This window comes from Bos javanicus, chromosome 7, assembly GCF_032452875.1.
Source record: "Bos javanicus breed banteng chromosome 7, ARS-OSU_banteng_1.0, whole genome shotgun sequence".
Lineage (NCBI taxonomy): Eukaryota > Metazoa > Chordata > Mammalia > Artiodactyla > Bovidae > Bos > Bos javanicus.
The window spans coordinates 43,793,268-43,816,796 of NC_083874.1; the positions used below are offsets into that span (position 1 = coordinate 43,793,268).

At 53.3% G+C, this 23,529-nt stretch overlaps 1 protein-coding gene across 1 annotated transcript; it reads right to left on the minus strand.

Annotated features, from left to right (window-relative positions):
- Positions 1 to 295: 295 nt before the first annotated feature.
- Positions 296 to 23,302, minus strand: BTBD2 (BTB domain containing 2). The gene is made up of 9 exons (XM_061423462.1): positions 22,905 to 23,302; positions 9,431 to 9,550; positions 6,186 to 6,342; positions 5,111 to 5,216; positions 4,829 to 5,026; positions 2,158 to 2,350; positions 1,943 to 2,030; positions 1,555 to 1,701; positions 296 to 1,284 (listed from the first exon to the last, which is right to left on the minus strand). Exons 1-9 carry the CDS (start codon positions 23,285 to 23,287, stop codon positions 1,123 to 1,125), a joined length of 1,554 nt encoding a protein of 517 aa, XP_061279446.1. The 5' UTR covers positions 23,288 to 23,302; the 3' UTR covers positions 296 to 1,122.
- Between the last annotated feature and the right edge of the window lie 227 nt (positions 23,303 to 23,529).

Consider the following 23,529-nt stretch of genomic DNA (forward strand, 5'->3'; position numbering starts at 1 on the left):
GCCTGGTCCTGGGTCCGGTTCATCCCTAAGAGTCCTCACTGGACAGGAGGGGCCAGGATGGGTTGTGGAAGCAGGAGGACACCCCCTGGGCAGAGCCAGCACGGCCACTCTGGGTTGCATCCCTGCGAACAAGATTCCTGGTTCAGGGGGTGGGGGTGGGGGGGCTCCTGACACTCTTGGCTGCTCCAGAAGGAGCCCAGGGCAAGCCCCCATGTGATCTGGATGCGCTGAAGGTGAGAAGTCTGGCTCCACTGCCAGGAACCCATCACACTGGAAGCAGCACATGTCTCAGGGATTATACGTTTCTTTCCTTTATTTAAAAAAAAAAAACAAAAACATTTGGGGTGTGGTGTGCAGACACACCTTCCATGGCTTCGGGGAGGACACAGGCTCCAGATGGAAGCATGGGGGTGGGGTAGGGGCTGCACCCTCCAGCACCTTGGGCAGAGTACTTGCTGGGGGCTGGGAGTGGGGCTACAGGTTGGGCAGGCGGGCCAGTGGGGACGTGGCCACCATGGCTGGCCCGCAACATGGCCCCTCCCAGGCAGACCCGGTCTGCCGCCCGCGTCCACAGCTGCAGGGGCGGGGAGGGGCGTCCAGGGAGGCTGGACACAGATGGTCCTTTACTGGGCCCAGGGGCAGGGCCTGGGCCTGGCAGGAAGCCGGCCTGCAGGACCTTGGGAGGGCTTGAGCCCTCATTCTCGGGCAGGTTGGGGGGCCTGAGCCTCCCCAGTGAACAGAGCAGAGGCACACAAGCCCCCCATGCCAGCTACGGCCCCGCACGTGCTCTCCTACCAGAGAAACAGGAATTCAGGATGCATTGCCATGTGCAGCTGAAACAAACAGGAGGCAACACCCTACACCAACCCTGAGTGGGGCTGCAGGGGTGGTGGGCGGGCGGACCCTCTGCTCAGGGCGGGGTTAGGCTGACCCTGCCCCCCAAGTCCTGAGGGGGATTGTCTCTGCCGCCCTGCCCACCCCTCCATCACCTTGGAATAGGCAGCCAGCTCACCGCACGCAGAGAGGAGCCCTCCTGGCCCTGTGGGGGGCAGCAGCGTGGGCGGCAGGCACAGCAGTGGGGCCAGGCGGCCTGCCTGGGCTGGGGGGCGCCGGGCCAGTGGCCTAGGTGTAGAAGATGACTTCTGGAATCTGGCCGTCCTCCACCGATGTGCCATTGTTGTTCCCGGCCGCATAGCAGAAGGTGAAGCAGGTCTTGGCCCCCGTCGTGGGCGACTCGTGGGTCACCTTGCGCAGGCCCTTGGTGCCATAGTGGGAGTCTGGGCCCTGTGGGGAGGACCCAGCAGGTCCGCAAGGATGTGCTGCATAAGAACACAGCTCAGGGCCCACCCAGTGTGCACAGCAGGCCTCCAAAGGAGGACACAAGGTTGTGCCCTCTCAGCCTCTCACATCCTTAGAGGTGGGCAGTAAACTGGGAGGCGAGGTCCTGGGTGGGGCTCAGAGACCCTGAGTCTGGGCTGGGGGTCAGGTTCAGGGTTGGGGTCCTGGGGTAGGTTTCTGGGGTCAGGGGCCTGGGTGGGGTGGGGTCAGGCACACCTTGAGCGTGGCACAGGCCGTGTAGTTGACGTTGGGCAGCACCTCCACCGGCTCCTTGAACATGACTCTGAAGGTGCTGGCAGAGCCGTCACAGCTGAAGCCCGTGTCGTTCTGGCCCAGAACCGTGTTACTGTCCGTGTGGATGATCTAAGGGCCAGAGCCGGGCACAGCTCACCCCGGTGCCCCCAACCCGGTGCCCACCCACAGGACCCCACGGAGCCTGGATGTGAGGACTAAGCTAACCTGAAAGGAGGAGGCCAATGGTGGGGGTAGAGAGGCATGGTCCTGGGTCCCCCCTTGACTAGCGGAAGAGGGGTGGGATGTGAAGAAGGGGCGAGAAGAGGAAGGGGTGATCTGGAGGGACAGGGCCCAGAGGTAGGGGCAGGACCTGGATGTTCACTTGGTAATCTGTGGGCCCATGGATAGAGCCGTAGAGCCCGAAGCCGACCACAAAGATGCGTTTGTTGACCGAGAACCTGAGGGCATCGGAGGAAGGAGATGCTGAGTGACCTCCACCAACCAGGCCCTGCCCCTCCCCATGGGGAGGCCCCAACTAGGCCCCGCCCCACAACTTGCCCTGCCCATGAGACTTGCCCCGCCCACCTGATGCGGTCGCTCGTGCCGCTGTAGCCCCAGCGGCTCTCCACCTGCTGGAAGCGGTTGATGCTGCATTCCTTCCCGCGGAGGCAGCAGCGTGGCCGATCAATGAAGTCCACACGTGGCTTGGGATTGACGGTGAAGTGCAGGAAGAGGCTGACCACCTCACGGTCCACCAGGATCCCCGACTGCGCGGGCCCTGTGGGCACAGGAGGGAGTTGGGAAGGATGGGGCAAACCGTGAGCGCACAAAGACACCAGAAGGCAAGACATAAGACCCAGCCTCTTTTCTCTGCAAACTGTCATGGGTCCAGGCAGCCCCTGGGCGGGGGGGCAGGGGGGGAGTGTTAGTGAGGGGGAAATGGCCCTTCCAAGAGCGTTTGGGGAGCGGTCCCAGGTTGACATGGGGCCAATGCTCCAATGTGCTAGCTAACTGGGCAAAACCCCTTTCAGCTACTCGGGTCTCCTGACCTCCTCAGGGACTACCTAGGGGAACACCATGGGTCCACAGAGCTCATGCCCCTGCCTGTCTACCCCAGGCACCTACAGATGCGGGGGTGCTGGCCCCAAGACAGGCCTGGAGCTGGGGAAGACTCTGGAGGTGGGAGCCTAGATGCAGCAACCCAAGAACTCAGAGGAGCTTCTGGTGGGGAAGACCAGTGTGCTGGGGTCTCCTGGGCCACAGGGCGGGAGGATTACACCCGCCCTGCCCACCACCTGTGGCAGGACAAGGTGCCTGCAACAGGCCTAGATGGCACTGCCCTCCTTTACAGGAATCGCTCATTCACCAGCTTTGAGCTCGTTTCTGGGGCAGGTCAGCCATGGCCTGGCTCACAGACCCGGTAGCCCCATGTACGCATATTGCAGCAACAGGGGAGAGATGTCTGTGGAGCACATAAGATACAAAACTGAACACAGACAGGAACCGCTCTTTAAATCTCTACACAGAAAACAGAAAGCAAACCACCTGTGACCTCAGTCCTGACGCACACAGCCAGGGTAGTCTTTGGGGGACATTTTCCCAACCTTCTCTCTACTTTCCTATATTTTCAAGGGGAATAGAAGAGGCAGGAAAATTCTCCAAAACACAATTGAGTGACAAACAGCCAAAGCCCCAGAGGTCCCGCCCATAGCAGAAGGACAAGGCCCAGGTCTGGCACACACCCCCAAGAGCTTGCGTGTGGGGGGCGGGTGCTCCAGCCCGGGGACCCTCATGGGAGGAGGGGCGAGGGGGCCAAGAAAGGCTGGAGGGTGGTACTTCCAGGAGACCTGAGACCCTGGGGGGCTTTGGAAACCAGGTGGGCTGAGGGACCAGGAGGAGAGCTATTTCAGGGTGACAAGCAGGGCTGGAGAAAGAGGAATCCTGCAAGGCTCACACAGGCATCTTAGGTTGGGACAGCTCAACACTATAGCTGAGGGCTCTCACCTGGAGGTCCCAGCTCCCCAGGGAACACTGGGCAATGTTTGTGATATCCGTGATCATCAAGATAAGGGTGGGACTTCCCTAGCAGCCCAGTGGTTAAGAACCCGCCGTGCAATGCAGGGGACTCTGGTTGAATCCCTGGTTGGGGAACTAAGTTCCCACATGCCACAGGGCAACCAAGCCTCAGTGCCACAACCAGAAAACCTATGTCCTGCAACTACTGAAGCCTGCACCCTAGAGCCTGTGCACCACAACCAGAGTCCATGCACCGAAATGCAAGATCCTGCGTCCCACAACTAAGACACAACGCGGCCAAATAATTAAAATCTTAAAGAAGACAAGCGGGGCTCTTGGCATGGAGGGAGTGGGGCTAGGGAGGCTGCTCCACACCCCACAGCACCCAGGACGGCCCCGTCACTGTGGTGCTGCCAGGGTCTGGTACGAGGAAGTGCTAAGTATTTGATGGATAAGTGAGCCCCAGAGTACCGGAGACGGCCTCTGAGGCTGTACCCAAGTTCTGCTGTGCCACCAGGGACTGCCAGATAAAACAGGTCACCTGGTCAAGTCAGATTCTGATCATAGAGAGCTGACCCATAGAAGAAGTGCCTCCCCACCACTGCATGGCAGACACACTGGAAAATGATCTGTTTGCTGTCGCTGTTCAATCTGGAGACCCTGAACCAGAGCGGGAATAGGAGCAGCATGACCTGGGAGACAGGACGTGGTGCACCTGCTGTGGGCTAGAGCTCCACCCAGAACCTCCCAGGCCAGTGTGGCTCCAGGACCAGGGTTGGCATCAGCCACGAAAATGACCCAAAGGGGAGGCCCAGCCTCCCTGGGGGAGGGTGCCAAGTTGGCAGCTACTGCCACACGGCCCAAAGGATTGGAGGGTCCCCATGGGGCAGGAGGTAGGGCCAGGGCCAACCCTGCCTAGGCCTGAGTCCCAACCTGAGCCCTGCAGCATGGCTCCAGACACCTCTCAGCCCTTCATAGGCTCATGGAAGACCCGGACACCACAGCCCATCCCCCGGACATGAGCCCCTGTTGGGGATCTGCAACACTCAAGACACACGTGTGTGGACACTTGAGATGTGGGGACTCAGGATGGTTGGCCTCTGGGGGTCATTCCAACATCAGGGTCTCAAGCCCAGTCCTGTTCTCACACGGACACAGCTGGCGCCTGACCCACTGTGGCCAGGCTGAGGGTCACATGACTCACACTCGGGGTCACACTCCTTGTCAGTGCCCCTGTTACCTGCAGCGAACTCCTCAATGGTCATCAGTGGGAAGCGGATGAGGGCCAGCGCCTTGCCCAGAACCTTCCGTTTGTTCTCGGGTGTCACCTGCAGCTGCTGCCGCTGACATTCAGCCTCGGACCAACGGACAACGGCTGTGAACAGGCGCACCTCTCGGATGCCCAGCGTGTCCCGCTCCAGCACCGCCACCAGTGTGTCTGCAGGGAGGGGCTGTCAGCGGGCGCGGCCCCACCTCGGGGATGAGGTCTGATGGCCCCTGGGCAGCGACCAGTGTGCCTCACCTAGGTCGATGTCCGTGAAGCCCTCAGCTGTGATGGCATCAGCCGTGTTCTTGTCAATGTTCTCCAGACATAGGCTGGCAAGCTGTGGTTCATCAAAAAGTCTTGCCTGGAGAGTGGGAGGGCAGTAAGAGAAGAGCCATGTCAACACCCAGTCACATGAACCCTGGCTCCACACTGGGCATGGATTTCAAGTCCTGGGAGCCGAGCAGCAGCCCAGAGATTATCATCTTCCAGGGTCCCAGACTCACAGTAACCACTGTCTGGGGATGGGGGCGGGGGAAGGGCAGGCTTGCACCTCAAAAGTCAGGATACTGAGAGGTTCAGGATGGAGGTGGGCCCAGTCCTCCCCAGGTCAGGCAGGAGCCTTGGGGAGAGGGCAGAGAAGGACCCACAGGACACTGCAGAGATGTGCCCCTAATATGAGAACTCATGCACAGGGTGGGGCCCAGGGATGCCCGGGAAGCTGTGGGGCAGCCCAAACCCACACCCCTATGCACTGTGCTCTGCCTGGGGCTGGGCTAGGAGGCCAGGACACCCCACGTGGCTGCAGCTCTCAGGAAATGGTTGGGAACAGTCCCCATATGACAGCCCAGGCTCTAGCACTCGAGAGCAACTCAGCAGATGCGCCGGGGCCCAGACACCATGGCAGCGAGGGGTCATAGAGCCACAACTACACTTGGGTGCTGCCCTATCCCAGCCGGCCTCTCAGTGGTCCAGCCCCGCCACAGTCAGTGGGACCAGACAGCCTCAGACGTGCCCCTCTAACTTAGTAATGGAATACCTTTCTCCCCACACCTGAGCCCTGCACAAGGGCACCAAAACGTCCACAGGAGCGCAAGAGTAACCAGGGAAACTCACCCGCAGGGTGCAGGGTACAGTGAGGGAGGAACTTACCCTTCCACAAGATTTAGCAGACACCTAAAAGTCAAATGCACCAACCCGACCTCTCCTGCCCCAGCGGCGGCATCCTCACCCACCTATATCGCTGTCCAGACTCCGCACCTATGCCCCAGCAGGTCCCACGCCTTCCCCTCCCCCACATCCTTGCCCTGCCCCCTGCATCCCAGCCCTGCACCTGCGTCAGCAGCATGAACGCATTGTCAGCCCGCAGGTTCTTTTTCAGGAACTCCACACAGTGGGCCTCAAGAGCAGGCACTGCGTACTTCTTGGCAGTATACAGCGTGGTCATGACCGTCTCAGGCCCGATCTGAACTTCATCTGAGTAGAGAAACCTAGGGGCAGAGGCGGGTGTGAGGACAGCCTCCCTGCCCTCACCCTCCAGACCGGCCCAAGGAACCATCCAAACCAGCACCAGTTGCCCTCTGACCTGTGGACTTGACCCCTCAAAAGCAGTTACCAGGAAAAAGGAGCGGAGCTAAACTACGCACATGATACCCACGGAACGTATCTACACAGCAGGCAGCCTCTAACTCCTCTGTGGGCAGCATGGGATTTGCCCTGGGGCCATAACCCTCTGAACAACCCTCTGGCCCAGCCACAGCCAGCTCAAGCTCAACCACTGATGGGACCAGAAGTGCCAGCTGGAATTGCAGATATGGTGGCCGAGGTGACCACCTGTCCTCAGGCCAACTCTTTGTGTGGGTCAGAAGTGGGGTCGATTACAAAACCACAGGGAGAGAGTTGAGAAAGCAGCCCTTGGCCCGTCTGGTGGAAGCACCTCAGGGCGGCCCTGGGTATGCAGGAGAAATGATGTGTGTTCACAGCAGCACAATGCACAGGAAACCACCTGAGTGTCATCCACAGGCACAGAGCGGGAGTACAAGGGAGCAAGGGTGGAAGCCCAACCCACTGGAACAGCCCAAAGAGCAAGTTCCTGGAAGGTGCCCCCTCTCCTGGCACTCAGCACCCCCAGAACGCACTGGAAGCCTACACAGAAGCAGCAGGGATCTGGCGGGGTCAGGGACAGAATGGCCATCAATGTCAGCAGTGCTGAGGGGGACCTTGGAACAGACCAGGACATGTGGGAGCAGATAGGTGAGCCCCTCACATACAACGGAGGTAGTGTCCACCCTCTCAGGGGAACAGCCGTGGTCATCAAAACCCAGGGACAGAAAGAGAAACAGCAAACATATACAGAGAAAGACAGACACAGAGATGGAGACGAGACAGAACAGCCTTTCACCCCATGTCTCACCAAGCTTAGACTAAAGGGAGGGTTTGGCCAACTGCAATCTATCACTTTTTTTTGTCTTTTTAAAAAATAGACATTCTAATTTTTAAAAATTATGGTAATATGTACATAAAATTTACCATTTTGACCATCAGTAGCATTAGTTACATTCGTTTCATTGTGCATTCATTCCCACTATCCATCTCCAGAACTTTCTCAGCTTCCCAAACTGGAATTCTGTCCCCACGAAACACTGACTCCCCACCCCTCCGCCAGCTCCTGGCCCCACCATCCACTTTCTGTCTCTGGATCTGACTCCTCTAGGACCTCCTGTTAGTGGAATCAGACGGTACCTGTCCTTTTGCATCTGGCTTATTTCATCATGTCCTCAAGGTCCATCTATGTTGGAGCAAGTGTCAGAATCCTTTTGAAGGCCAAGTAATACTCCAGCATGTGGATGGATCACACCTTCTTCATCCCTCATCTGTTCATGACAGCTGGGGTGTTTCCACCTTCTGGCTGTTGTGAATCACGCTGCTGTGAACGTGGGTGTGCAAATCTTTCTTCAAGCCCCTGCATCCCCTTCTTTTGGATCTGTACCCAGAGTAGGATTGCCTGAGCATATGGTGACTCTATGTTTAGATTGTGAGGATCTTCCGACTGTTTCCACAGTGGCTGCCCCATTTCACATTCCCCCAGAAGTGCATCATGGCCCCCATTTCTCCATGTCCTCGAGACAACTTGTTTGTTTAATATTGATAATAGCCATCCTGGTGGGTGTGAAGTGACAGCTCACTGTAATTTTACCACCTGGTTTGTAAATAAGTTTTTCTTGGCACTCAGCCCTGCCTACAGTTTACAGATTCTTCCAGGCCGCTTCTGCAGGATCAGCAGGCAGCAGTGGAAGCAGCACCCCCTGCCCTCTCTCGCAGGCAGCCTGTGGACCCTGGTCTGAAAAGCTGCCTAGAGACAGAAGTGAGATTACTCCACCAAGTGTTGTTTGTGGTCAGCCTGCAGAATTCAGTGTGGTTAGATGGAGCTAACAGGAACTGGTTTACATCCGAGGGTAACTGTGGATACCAGAGGGGAGAAGATGACACGGTTGGGGCAGGCGGCTGGGAGCGCACAACACAGATGGGACTGGATATGAATGGGACCGGCCAGGCAAGGCCTTGTCCATGGTGCTCAGAGCGGGGCAGGTCCACTCCATTTTCTTCCACTTTTTCTTTTCTCTTTCTCTCCCTCCCTCTCTCTTTGTGTGAATCAATGCCATTTTTATAATCAGAAGGGAAAAGAACTTCTCTGGCCAGCCAGAGGTTAGGATTCTGCATTTCTACTGCTGAGGGCCCAGGTTTGATCCCCGGTCAGGGAACTCCTAAGGTCCCCCATGTCCTGAGGCCAACAACAAAAAAGGCAAAAAAGGAAACTCCACGTTTAAAAAGCTGTTTGACCATGTAGGATAGCCTGCAGGCTACACGTGTGGTCCACAGAGCTCGCCGGCCTCCACGGGGGTGCTGCCTCCTTGGGGGTGCTGCCTCCTCGGCTTCCTGCAGTCTGTGTGTAGCACCTCTACCCCAAATCACTAGATTTGTTTTGAAGTCCTTGAGAAAAAAAATTGAAACTCGGAAAGAAAAAATATATGTTGAATTAAAAATCCTTACGTTAGGCTATTTCTTTAAAAACTCTTTGAGTACAAGGAATGAAAACTGGGAGATTCACCAACACGCGGGTGAACCTGAAACCACGATGCTCAGTGAGAGAAGCGGACACAGGACACGCAGGGTGTGAGTCCACTGGTGGGAAACGTCCAGAACAGGCCGATCCACAGACACAGAGGGTGGGTTCCTGGTTGTCAGGGGCTGGGGAGGGTGCGGTTCTGGGGATGGACTGTTCTGGAATTAAGAGGTGGTGGCTGCGTGCTCTGTGGAAAAACTAAATGCCACTAATAGTACACTGTACACTTTCAAGGGTGAGTTGAACAGTATGTGAAATATATTTTGACACAAAAAATGCAAAATATGAAAATGGTGGGGGATGTCCAGAGTCCACCCCTCACTGAGAAGTTGAGTTCTAAAAATCTCAAGGGAGTCGCTTCTGGGACTCTGGAGGCAATGTCCCCAGGGCTCTATTAATTAACCATCAGGTATGTCTGTCCTACCCCTGGGTGGGAAGGACCTGGAAGGTCTTACTTGAGTAGCGCCAGGAAGGCAGCCGGCTCCACATCGGGCAGCTCGATCTCGGTGGACGTGGTGGCCATTCCCCCGTTGAACATGGCATCGAAGACAGCGCTGCCCACAGCCAGCACGAACCTAGGGAGTCAGAGAAGACCTGGTTACCCTCTGTGAGACCCACCAGTCCCCAACTGCCCAAGCCTGGGGTCTCTTGAGGCCCTGGGATGTGGATGGCGAGCATCCCTGCAGTAGTAACACCCTGCCCAGAGCATCCTGCCCTAGATGCTTCTGGAAGGCAGGCCCTGAGGACTGAGAAGTTAGCTCCTGTGGATCAACAGTGAGAGGGCACAGATGCAAAACCATCTCCCTGGGGCTGCATGGACGACAGCTTTCTGCCAGTTCCACACGCCACAGGCAGCTCAGGCACCCCCCAACTCGTTCACTCCCTCCATCATTCATTCACTCACTCATCGTTTATTCACTCACTCGTTCACTCACTGATTCATTCAACCACTTGCTCCCTCATTCTCTCAACCACGTCACTCCCTCATTCTCTCACTCATTCATTTATTCACTTGTTCAACCATTGCTCAACCACTCATTCACTCCCTCACTCATTTATTCACTCACTCACTCCACTGCTCTACACACATCCCCCAGGGTCAGGCTGCCAGGGAAGGCCTGGAGAGAACATTAGGACCGTGCTGAGTCTGTGGGGAAGGGTGTCGAGGCCAAGGGAGCGTTAGGATGTGAGTGGCCTCGGGGGCCTCAGGGTTCCACCAGTTGTGTACTCACGGTCCCCAGGCCTGCCCCATGACAGCCTCCCCCAAAGAGGACAGCCCCCTGCAAAGCCCTATTCTCTGGATTGCAAGCCACCATGCCTGCATCACACCTGCTCCCTGGGTCCTACTGTGACCCATGCAGGGCTCCGAGCACCCACCCCCTTGCAAAATCTCTGGATTCAGCAGTGACAGCCCACTCCCCGGCTTCTCTCTGCCCAGTGACACTCCCCACAGCGCCCAGAAAACCCCACCCAGGCATCCCTCACTCCCTGAAAGAAGCCCGTCCACCCCTGCTCCTACCCACTCCTCCATCGTGGATGTGTGCTCCCAGCTCTGCCAGGCACTGGTCTGGCCCCCAGTCCTGCCCAGGGCTTAACAGCACTCCAAAGGCCAGGACAGAGATGGGAGCCAGGTGAGAAGCTAAATGCAGTGGATGAAAGGAGTGTCCCCAAAGTCACATCCCCCTGGAATGTCAGGATGGGACCTCGTCTGGAAACAGGGTCTTTGTGGATGTTACTCGCTAAGCCCAGGCTACCCTCATCCAGGCTGGGCCCTGACGCAATGGCTTATAATAAGACACCAAGGAGAGGCCACATGATGAGGGAGGCAGAGACTGAAGAGCCAAGGATGCCTGGGACCCCAGAAGCTGGAGGAGCCTCTGGAGGGAGCACAGCCCTGCCATACCCCATAGTAGACTTCTGGGTTCCAAGAGAGGATAACTGATGTGGTTTGCCCCACCATCTGGCCACCCCAGGATGCCTATGCCCTGTTCAGCTGCCAGCCCTGTTGTGTCCTTGGAGCCCCACTCATTCATCATGGCATCTGGGTCCTCAGCCCCACACACAATCCATATATGCAATGCTTTCCTGTTCCTCCTTTCTCCTCGATACAACAGAGCATCTTGATCTCCTATGGGGAAAACCATCCCTGACGATTCATTGGCAGGACATAAAAGGCAGACCAGCCGGGCCTGGTGTGTCTGTGCAGGGCCCAGGATGGTGGGGTATACATGTCCTCAGTGTTCCCGGTGGACAAAGTGACAAACTTCAGGCCTGGAAGAGCAACTGGGTCCAGGGGAGTCTGATCATCTCCACCTGCAGCCCTGCCCACCAGGCCCCTCACTGGCCTCCTGCCAGGAGTCTCCTATCCCCACCTCTCCGTCCATCCTCAAAACCATGATGATGAATATGGCAAATCAAAACCACTATGAGTGGACTTCCCTGGCAGTCCATTGGTTAAGGATCCACCCACCAATGCAGGGGACGCAGGTTTGATTCATCCCACATGGAGAAGCTCTAAACAGTAACAAAAACAAGGCTAGGAGCTGACTGTGGCTCAGATCCTGAACTCCTTATTGGAAGATTCAGACTTAAATTGAAGAAAGTAGGGAAAACCATAGACCATTCAGGTATAACCTAAATCAAATCCCTTACGATTATACAGTGGAAGTGACAAATAGATTCAAGGGATTAGATCTGATAGAGTGTCTAAAGAACTATGGATGGAGGTTCATGACATTGTACAGGAGGTGGTGATCAAAACCATCCCCAAGAAGAAGAAATGCAAAAAGGCAAAATGGTTACCTGAGGAGGCCTTACAAATAGCTGAGAAAAGAAGAGAAGTAAAAGACAAAGGAGAAAAGGAAAGATATATCCATCCAAATGCAGAGTTCCAAAGAATAGCAAGGAGGTAAGGAAGCCTTCCTCAGTGATCAATGCAAAGAAATAGAGGAAAACAACAGAATGGGGAAGACCCGAGATCTCCTCAAGAAAATTAGAGATACCAAGGGAACATTTCATGCAAAGACGGGCACAAAAAAGGACAGAAACAGTATGGACCTAACAGAAGCAGAAGATATTAAGAAGAGGTGGCAAGAATACACAGAAGAACTATACAAAAAAGATCTTAATGATCCAGATAACCACGATGTGTGATCACTCACCTAGAGCCAGACATCCTGGAGTATGAAGTCAAGTGGGCCTTAGGAAGCATCACTACGAACAAAGCTAGTGGAGGTGATAGAATTCCAGCTGAGCTATTTCAAATCCTAAAAGATGATGCTGTGAAAGTGCTGCACTCAATAGGCCAGCAACTTTGGAAACCTCAGCAGTGGCCACAGGACTCCCAAAGAAAGGCAATGCCAAAGAGTGTTTACCACACAATTGCACTCATCTCACACGCTAGTAAAGTAATGCTCAAAATTCTCCAAGCGAGGCTTCAACACTATGTGAGCCAAGAACTTCCAGACGTTGAAGCTGGATTTAGAAAAGGCAGAGGAACCAGGAATCAAATTGCCAACATCCTTTGGATCATAGAAAAAGCAAGAGAATTACAGAAAAACATCTGCTTCATTGACTACACTAAAGCCTTTGACTGTGTGGATCACAACAAACTGTGGAAAATTCTTAAAGAGATGGGAATAGCGACCACCATACCTGCCTCCTGAGAAATCTGTATGCAGGCCAAGAAGCAACACTTCAAACCGGACATGAACAACAGACTGGTTCCAAATTGAAAGGAGTATGTCAAGGTTGTATATTGTCACCTTGCTTATTTAACTTATATGCAGAGTACATCATGTGAAATGCCACGCTAGACGAAGCACAAGCTGGAATCAAGATTGCCAGAAGAAATAGCAATAACCTCAGATATGCAGATGACACCACCTTTATGGCAGAAAGTGAAGAGAAACTAAAAAGAGCCTCTTGATGAAGGTGAAAGAACACAGTGAAAAAGCTGGCTTTAAAACTCAACAGTCAAAAAACAAAGATCATGGCATCTAGTCCCATCACTTTATGGCAAATAGATGGGGAAACAATAGAAGAGTGACATGTTTTATTTTGAGGGGCTCCAAAATCACTGCAGATGACGGTGACTGCAGCCATGAAATTAAAAGATGCTTGTTCCTTGTAAGAAAACCTATGACAAACCTAGATAGCATACTGAAAAGCAGAGACATTAGTTTGCCGACAAAAGCCCATCTAGTCAAAACTATGGTTTTTTCCAGCAGTCATGTATAGATGTGAGAGTTACACCATTAAGAAAGCTTAGTGCTTAGGAATTTATGCTTCTGAACTGTGGTAGTGGAGAAGACTCTTGAGAGTCCCTTGGACAACAAGGAGATCAAACCGGTCAATCCTAAAGGAAATCAGTCCTGAATATTCATTGGAAGGACTGATGCTGAAGCTGAAGCTCCAATACTTTGGCCACCTGATGCGAAGAAAGGACTCATCTGAAAAGATCCTGATGCTGGGAAAGGTTGAAGGCAGGAGAAGGGATGAGATGGTTGGATGGCATCAGTGACTCGACAGACCTGAGTTTGAGCAAGCTCCGGGAGCTGGTGATGGTCAGGGAAGCCTGGTGTGTACAGTTCATGGGGTGGCAAAGAGTCGGACCCGACTGAGCAACTGAACTGAACTGAACTGAACGCCCCAGGCAACTAAGCCCACGTGCCACAACTAGTGAGCCCATGCACCATAACTAGAATTCCATGCGACACAAGCAAAGATCTCACATGAGGCAATGAAGATCCTGAGTGCTGCAACTAAGATACGATGCAGCCAAATAAATTAAAAAAAAAAAAAAAAACCACCATGAGCCACTCCAGTATTCTTGCCTGGAAAATTCCATGGACAGAGGAGCCTGGTGCATTACAGTCCAGAGTCGCAAAGAGTCGGACACAACTGAGCACGCACGCATGCACTTACAGTGATAAGAGTCAAAAGCCTCTGCAAGATAAAAATTAATGAGAAAGTATGATGGAAATGCAGTATCAAAGCAAAAGCATCAGTTACAAAAAAACCCACCATGAGACATGACCTTACCCCTTGGACCACCAGCTAGAATAAAAAACCTAGACAATGACGAGAACTGCTGAGGATGTGGAGAAATCAGAGTCCTCAAGCAGGGTGACAGGGGCGGGGGTCATGAGGTGTGTAGCTGTGGTAGACAGGCCAGTGGTTCACCAGGGGGCGAAACATGAAGTTCCTGTCAACCCGGCAGTGCCACTCCCAGGGTATGTGCCTGAGAGAAGTGAACGCACACATCCGCACAAAACCTGTGCATGAGTATTCAGCATGTCATGATCCACAGACTCCTGAAGATGGAAGCGACCCAGTGTCCATCAAGAGATGACAGACGAGCAGTGAGCACGTCATCCATACAAAGTGGTCTGTCCATACAAGGGGTGTTAGTTACCTTAAGAAGGAGATTTGGACTCATGTTACAACACGAACAGACGTTGAGAACATGATGCTCAGTGAGAGAAGCCAGACACAGAAGAACACAGAGTTTGGTTCAACTCACAGGTCCCTAAAGGAGTCAGATCCACAAGAGACAGGGAGAAGATGGTGGGGCCAGGGGCTGGGGAAGGCGATGGGGAGTCAGTGTTCCATGGGGACAGAGTTTTGGTGGGATGGTTGCAAACAACATGAATATGCTTAGTGCCACCAAGCTGTGCACTTAAAAATGGTTAAAAGGGTGAATTTTATGGTATGTGTATTTTACAACTTAAAAATTAAAAAGAAAGAAAGAATGACACACTACCCTGAAGGGACAGGGAAGAAAGACCAGCTAAGCAGCTTTGGGAAACAGGTTAAAGGCCAAAAGAACTGCATACAAATACTGTGCTTTATGCAGAAAAAGTATTTTTCACAGGAGAGGAAAAGCAGCTCTGAAACTACACATGTTGTGCCACTAAGCAGACATGTGCAGAATGAAAGCCAGGTTCTGAGAACTGGAGAAGAGAGTTACAGGTGAGGGGAAGGGAGGCTGGGATGAACTCTCCAAGGCTGAGCCAGAGTCAGAGGGACTCAAGTTGATCTCCTGGCTTTTAGGTGGGTGAATGGATGGATGGATGGACAGACTAGATGGACAGATGGAGACAGAGACACAGAAATAGAGGTTGTGTGTTGGTATATTTCCTCGCTCTATCTGCTAAGAAGGTCTCTTAACAACAATACCCCAGCAGCAGTGAGCACACCCAGCACCTGTATCTTGGTTTCTAAATACCATTTTCCACTAAATGGAGAAATGGTTGATTCCTGGGCTGAGGGAGGGGAAGGATGAGATGAGCTTGGTATCCTGTGGGGCCAAAAAGTAAAGACATTCTCCCGACATGACACACCAATGTTAAAAGGAATTGAGCTAACTGTAAGGACTTCCAGTGGCCAAATCTGGGACAGTAACGCTCATACCGGACAGTGACCCAAAAGATAAACAACTGTGAGTCCATGATGAAATAAATATATAATGGAGGAGGTATGTGAGCAAGGGGGAAGGGACAGTTTTTCCTTTCAGAATCCCAGTTAACAAATGGAGAAGGAGTTATGGAAATAGGAAATCACCATATGGCAGATGCCAGAGTAAACAACTCTTTCCAGCTAGAACCACCATCCACATATACTCCAACAGCGGGCAAAGGAGGAGGGGAAAGGGGATGTCTACACAAAGCACCCCTCAGGAGGGAAGGGTGATGACGAGGGGATGGCAGGGACATCCCAGTGGAGAAACCTGCCCTGCGGCCAAGGCTCACGTCACCAGAGATGGGACAGATGGATAGCACAGGCTCCGAAGTTTTACATTAAACACACGAAGGGGGTGAAAGGAGAAAGATGAGGGAAGACATACCCTGCAGACAGAAAGCACCAGTGAGCTGGAGTGGTTGCCCTGACAGCAGACAAGACAGATGTGAAGACAGGGAATGTTACTGGAAAATGGACATTTCCTACGAACAGAGGGTCAGTACACAGGAATAGGTAACAGCGCAAACAAACACACAACTGAGTCCCAAACCACACAAAGAGAAACTAAGCATAAAGAGGCGGAAGAGACAATCCAACAGTTTCCACCGGAGGTTTCAACACCTCACTCTTCACAACTGACAAACAGCCAGACTGAACAACGCCACCAACATACCTTTACGAAACCCTCAGCCCAGGGGTTTCCCCAGTGGTCCAGGGGTTAAGAATCCACCTTCCAGTGTAGGGAACTCAGTTTGGATCCCTGGTCAGGGAACTAGGATCCCACAGGCCATGGGGAAACTGAGCCCCCATGTTACAACTACAGAGCTTGCACGCCACAACTAGAGATTCCGCATGCTGCAAACAAGACCTGACACAGCCAAATAAATTTCTTTTGGGGATTTCTTAAACTCCCCAAACAAAACCCTCAGCCCAGTGATGGCAGAAGGCACGCTCTAGGAATATTCTCCAGGACAGACCAAGTACAAGGTCAAACAAATATACTTACAGGCACTGAAAGAAGTCAAAGCTTATTCTCCAAACAGAGGAATTAAATTATACACCAATAACAGAAAGACCTCTGAGAAATTCCCAAACATTTGGAAATGAAACAACACTTCTAAGTAACCCATGGGTCAAGGAAGGAACACAAGGCGAATGAGAAAAGATCTTGACCGGAACAAAAATGCACAGGGCACATCAGACTATAAGGAATGCAGCTAAAACACTGCTTGGGGTAAACATTATGTATCCATTAAATAAAGATCTAAAATCAGCAACCTAAGCTTCTGGGAATTAACTGGGAATCCAGTGGTTAGGACTTGGCACTTTCACTGCCGGGGTCCAGGTTCTATCCCTGGTCAGGGAATGAAGATCCCACAAGACACACACAGAGTGATCAAAAATTTATAAAAAATAAAATCAGCAAGGCAATCTTCCATCCCAGGAATCTAGAAAACAGCAAATCAAGCCCAAAGAACAAAGAAGACAGTAAAGTGGGAGCAGGAGTTAATGAAACTGGGAATGGGAAAATAGAGATAAATCAATGAAACCAAAAGGTCATTCTTTGAGGGGAAAAAAAAAATTTAAACCACTGCTAGAATTTTAGCTAGACTGATCAAGCAAAAAGACACAAGTTACCAAAATCAGAAATGAAAACGGAATATCACTAAGACCAATGGTAAAAGAACTTTGAAACAACTTTATGTCAACAAAGACAACTTAGAGGAAATGGATGACTTCCTGTAAAGACAAACTGCCAACACTCACTGAAGACAGAGAAATCTAAACAAATAAATAACAAGTGAACTAGTCACTAAAAATCTGGGACTTCCTTGGTAGTACAGTGGATAAGAATCTGCCTGTCAGTGCAGGGGACATGGGTTCAATCTCTGATCTAGAAAGATTCCACATGCCGTGGGGCAACTAAAGACCATGCACTGCAACTACTGAGCCCACGTGCCTAGAGCCTGTGCTCTGCAATGAGAAGCCACTGTAGCGAGAGGCCCACACACCGCAATGAAGAACAGCCCCTGCTCACCACAACTGGAGAAAGCCCTCATGCAGCAATGAAGACCCAACACAACCAATTAAAACACACTATCTTTCCACAGGGAATTCCTGGTGGTCCAGCGGTTAAGACTCTGAGCTTCCACTGTAGGGGACACAGGTTCGATCACTGGCTAGGGAACTAAGATCCCACAAGCTCCACAGTGCAGCAAAAAAAGAAAAAGAAAAAATCTCCCCACAAGGAAAAGCCCATTCCCAGAAGAAATTAACACCAACCCTCTGCATATTCTTCTAGAAAGCAGAGGAGGAGGGAACATTTTCCAATTCACCTATGAGGCCAAAGACATTACTGAGTCCTTGGGCATCATGGCGGGTGGGGAATGGGGAAGCCACTTTGGAAACCAGTTTGGCGGTTTCTTAAAATGTCACATGTAAGTGTTACTTTGCGGTTCCAACATTTGACCCTTAGGTATTTACCCAAGAGAAAAGGAACAGTAGTACTTCCATATGCAGATTTCTGCACAAATGTTGAATGTTCATAGCAGTATTATTCCTTATAATGAAAAGCTAGAAGCTAGAAATAACCTGTTTAACCTGTATGCCCGTATAACCCATATGACTGGTGAATGGACAAAGTGTGGTCCATCCATGCAATGGGATTCAGCAGTAAGATGAATTACTTTGGCAATAAAAAGAAATGAGCTGTCCATTCAAGGATGTGGATAGATCTCACAAATAAGACACTGAATGAAAGAAGCCAGATCAAAACCTACACATTCTGTCATTTTAATTATATGCGATTTCTACAAATGGCAAAACTAGAGCCTGTGTTCCACAACGGGAGAAGCCACTGCAATGAGAAGCCCGCACACGGCAACTAGAGCGTAGGCCCCGCCCGCTGCAACTAGAGAAAAGCCCACACAGCAAAAGACCCAGGGCAGCCAAGAATAAATAGATTAAAAAAAAAAAAAAAAGATTCAGTTTGGGAATTCTCTGGCAGGCCAGTGGTTAGGACTCTATGCTTTCACTGCTGAGGTCAAAGGTTCAATCACTGGTCAGGGAACTAAGATGCTTCGAGCCATGTGGTGTAGCTGAGAAAACAAAAGATTTGGTTCCTCAGTTGTGAGGGCCACATTTCAAGTGCTCAGTAGCCATGTGTGACTAGAGGCTAGGACTGGAGAGGACAGATCTAGAACATTCCCATTGTCACAGAAAAGTCTACTGGACAGCACTGGACCATGGAATCAATGGAACAGCTATTAACACCAAAGAGGATTCAGAAAGAAATCATTCTAGTGGATAAAAATAAATGTGCAAGGCCCCACAGCTTCCCAGCAAGAACCAGCTAGGAAATATGTAACGGAGAAATTACTCACAACAGAAAAAACAACAACAACAAAAACAACACCTAGCAATAAATGTTTACAAGCTATGTGCTGCTTAGTTGCTTCAGTCGTGTCCCGACTCTGTGCGTCCCCATAGACAGCAGCCCACCAGACTCCCCCATCCCTGGGATTCTCCAGGCAAGAACACTGGAGTGGGTTGCCATTTCCTTCTCCAATGCATGAAAGTGAAAAGTGAAAGTGAAGTCGCTCAGTCGTGTCCGACTCTTAGCAACCCCGTGGACTGCAGCCTTCCAGGCTCCTTCGTCCATGGATTTTCCAGGCTAGAGTACTGGAGTGGGGTGCCATAGCTCTTGCACACAAGAGCTATGTGAAGAAACTATAAAACTGGGCATTCCCTGGTCGTCCAGTAGTTAGGACTCCATACTCTCACTGTTGAGGGGGCCTGGGTTCAATCCCCAGAGAGGAAACTAAATCCCAAAATCCGGCAGTGTGGCCAAAAAAAAACACCCAAAACTACAAAACTTCCCTACGGAAACACAAAAGCACCATACATAAATGGAGAGACAACATGTGCCCATACTTTGTATTCTGAACTGTCAGCTCTCCCAACCTGGTATCTTTGCTAAGACAAACCCCTCCAGTTATTTCTTTAGCATTTGACAAACTGATTCTAAAGATTATAGGGAAAAAAAAAAAAAAAAGATTATAGGGAACCACTGAGCCAGGGACTGGTCAAATACAGCTCTTGGACCCAATCCAGCCCACCAGTTGTTTTTGTAAATAAAGTTTTATTGGCACACAGCCATGCACATTCATTTCTGTCTTTGCTGTGTTCATACTGCTACAGCAGAATTAAGCAGTTGGGACACAGACCATGTGGCCTACTGAGACTACTTATTGTCTGGCTCTTTACAAAAATTTGCTGGTACTGTGCTAGAAGGTAAATTCCAGGGAAAGAGATGTCTTTTGTTAGCACCGTTTCAGAGACTGCTGATTGAGCAAGGGATGGACAGGAGGAAGGGATGGACAGATGGGTAACTGATCCTGAAACAGCTAAATGTGTGAGACGAGCTGAAAAAGTCTTCACAAAAAGTCTTGAGCAAAACTGGGAAGAACAGCCACAGCAGTTGTCATATCCACCATAAAGCCACAGTCACTAAAAAACGTGCTATTTAGCTAAGCACACACAGAGATTGCTGTACTTTGGGGACATCTCTGCGCTGCTAAGTCTCCAGTGATATGTGAATAAAGGTATTTTAGATATTAACGTGGGGCAATCAAATTGTACAGTGCTACCCTGAAGATGCTCAGTGCTTCCTCAGAGGGAGCCCTGTGAGTATAGACATTGGACTGATGCATTTCCTAAGCACCCAGTGTGCCAGGCATTTTCCTGGGCTTGGCAGGAGGGAGAGCAGCAAGACACTGCTCACAGCAAGCCAAGGACAGCCATCACAGAGAAAGTTAGAAGGAAAAAGAGCGATGAAAAAGTAGTACAGTGGAGAGGGGATGGGGGTGGGAGGCAGACTCTGAACAAGGCCTGAGCTTGCCCTGGCCAGAGCTGGCCCCTCTGCCATTACATATGCCAGGCCCTCCTGCGCCCCATGCACCAGGTCGCCCTTCACCCAGAGTCCACGCCATTCTGAGCCCCAGCCCGAAATCACCACAAGCCTGGATCCTGGGAAATGGTGGCTGCAGGCCCCACAGCCTTTCTGGAAGTTAGCACGAGCCCTGCCCTCAGTCTGCTTTGTGAAGTAAGCTCAGGTCCGGTTCAGCAGTCACCAGCTCTGCACTAACACCCTTCCCACCCCAGGCACTGTTTCTGGATCCCACGTGGCATTTACTTGTGTCCTCGGGCTCCTCCCAGGACTGTCCTGGGGACCCTCCGGTGTCTTGGTCCTGAGGCACGCCCCACTGGGTTTATCTGGTTATTTTCTCCGGGTGGACTGGTTCCTGGAACTTCTCTAACAAATTACTGCAAATTGGGTGATGAGAGAATCTCATGTTCTGGAGGCTGCAGGTGCAAGATCAGGGCCGTGCTCCCTGCAAGGTTCTGCCCTTCTCAGCTTCTGGGGGCCCCGGGCAGACTGTGGCTTGTGGCCACGTCCCTCCAGTCTCTGTCTGGTCCCTCTTCTCCACGTCTCTCACATGGACACTTAACACTTGGATTTAGTGCCGTTCAGATTATCCAGGATGATCTCTTCTTGAAACTCTTAATCACATCTGCAAAGACCCTTTTCCCAATAAGGTCCTGTTCATGGGTTCTGGGCCTTGGGACTTGGACACAACTTGGGGGCCACCATCAACCCACGACACTGGGACTCAGGGCTGGAGGTGGAGCACACCAGGGGGAGGACTCTTTCCTGCTGGGGGTGTTGACACCCCCAGGACCATCAACTTAGCCACATGGTTAAGGGGGCATCTGCTGGGTTTCCCCAAGGTGGGGTTTCAATCTGCTCCTTACAAGCCAGTCCCTTAATGCAGCCCATCCGAGAGGGAGGCGGGGGTGAGGTCAGCCTGGAGCTGGGCACAGGCTGTGAGGAATTCTCCCTACTCCTGTCTGTGCTCCAGCAGCAATGCTCCAGTGTTTCCTGGAGCACCGGGTTACATCCCCACCAGCCTGTGAGGCCAGCCTGTGTGGAGGATGAGCCCGGGCACTGTGATAGGACCTGGTTAGTCCCAGGGTTGGTTGGTCACAGGGTCCACCCTCCCAGTGGCCCCAGGAAGGAAGTGTCTAATGGTTGGTCCCAGGTCATAGGGGTGGAGGGAAACTGAGGCCCAGGAGAGCCCAGGGTCACTTATGCACCTGTTCGCGGTAGGTAACATTTCACAATGCACATGAAATAACAACCCAAAGGCTGAAAAGAAAAGGAACTAGAACCTTCCATCAAGAGGATCCACAGAGCAGGAATATGAAACAAGAAAGGCATGATGGAGGCTGGGGGCTCCTGGGTCACAAGGCAACCAGCCCCCTACGGGGAGTTCGCAGGGGAGGGGAGAGGGTTAGGGCAGGGACAAGCCCCAGGAGGTCTTGGGGACCCCCTCACCGGCCTGGAAGCTCCCTCGGGCAGGAATCTAGTCCCAGTTGCACATAAATAACCAAGAAAGGGCTAGAGAGAAGAATCTCAAAAACACAGGCCAAGTAAAAGCCAGACATCTGAATGGTGAAGACAACCCTCACAGCGGGCTGGGGACTCTCCAGGCAGAGTTGCAAGAACCCCCAGCCCCCTTCCCCAACAGAACCCTCCCAGCATCCCCCAGCAAGCAGTGGGCAGGGTGGTCTCTGATACAGCCCCGCCCCACCTAGGAATCTGGAGGCTGCACCCCTGAGCCTGGAGGCTGCACCCCTGAGCCTGGCAGAGGTGTGGGCCTGCACCAAGGAAAACCCCATTCAAGCGGAGACCTGGGATGTACGGTGTCAGGGAACGGGGGTTATGAGGGTCTGGGGTTCACGAGGTGGGAGTCTAGCGGGGCTCTGGGGGATCCCAGCCCCAGAAGGAGGGGGCACTCAGGGGAGAAGATCACTGGGGCCCGTGAGGCCCCAGTGGAGGAGGGGAAGGAGATGGAAGAGGCGGAAGGAGATGGGGTCTCTGGCGGTCCTACGGCTGGCCACGCTGGCCAGCCTGGCAGGGGTTGAAGGGTCACAGAGATGCAGCAAGTGAAAGAGGTGTGCGGACCTGGGAGATTTCGGGCATGAGTGCAGGGTCAGGGATCATAGAGCCAGGAGACTCCAATGAGGGTGGAGGGGCAGGGGTCGCAGGAGCGGACCATGGCTAGTATCTGGAAGTCCGGGCTGGACGGAGGCCTGGCAGGGTCACAGGGCCTTACGGGTGCTGGGGCCCGGGGGCGGTGGGGAAGGGCAGGCCCCCAGGACAGCAGGGGATCCAGGAATGGCGGGTGCTGGGGCCCCGGGGCTGGCGGTTTTCCTGAGGGGAGGCGGGGAGCGGGATCCCAGGAATGACTGAATCCTGGGGAGGGGGTGGGGGTAGGGGTCCAGTCCTGGGGATGACCGGGTCCCGGGAAGCGGCGGCGTCTTGGGGGATGACGGAGTCCCGGGGGGCGGGCCTCGGTGCTAACCCGGTCCCGGGTCGGGCGGCGGTCCCGGACGGCGGCCCACCTGTGCGCCGGGATGCGCTGCGCGCCGAGCCCCTTGCCCACCAGGAAGTGCACGTCGCAGAGCACCTCGTTGTTGAAGAGGAAGGCGAAGCGCTCCTTCACCGTGGGCTTGGTGGCCTGCCAGTTGTAGACGGGCTCGCGGAGCAGCGCCGCCGCCCCCTGCTCCTCGGCCGCCCGCTCCCCGCCCGCCGCGGCCTGCGCGCCCGGCCCCGACACCGACACCGGCGGGGGCGGCCCGGGGACAGCGGGGGCCGGGGCGGCGGCGGCGGCGGCCGCGTTGCCGGGGGCCGGGGCGGTGTTGGCGCTGGGCCCGGGGCCGCCCCCCGCGCCCGGGCCGACCCCCGGCGGGCACGACGCGCGCCCGCCGCTCCCACCCGCCGCCATCTTGTCGGTGCGGCGCCCGGCGGGGCGGGCCTGGCGGGGGAGGGGCGGGAGGAGAGGGGAGGAGCGAGGAGATGGGGGACGGAGGGGAGAGGAGGGGAGCCGGAGAGGGAGATGGAGAGGGAGAGGGAGAGGGAGAGGGAGAGGGAGAGGGAGAGGGAGAGGGAGGGGCGGGGCGGGGGCGAGCAGAGGCCCATGGAGACTTCGTACCTCAGACCCTGGGCCTAGACCCCAGAGACCCGACC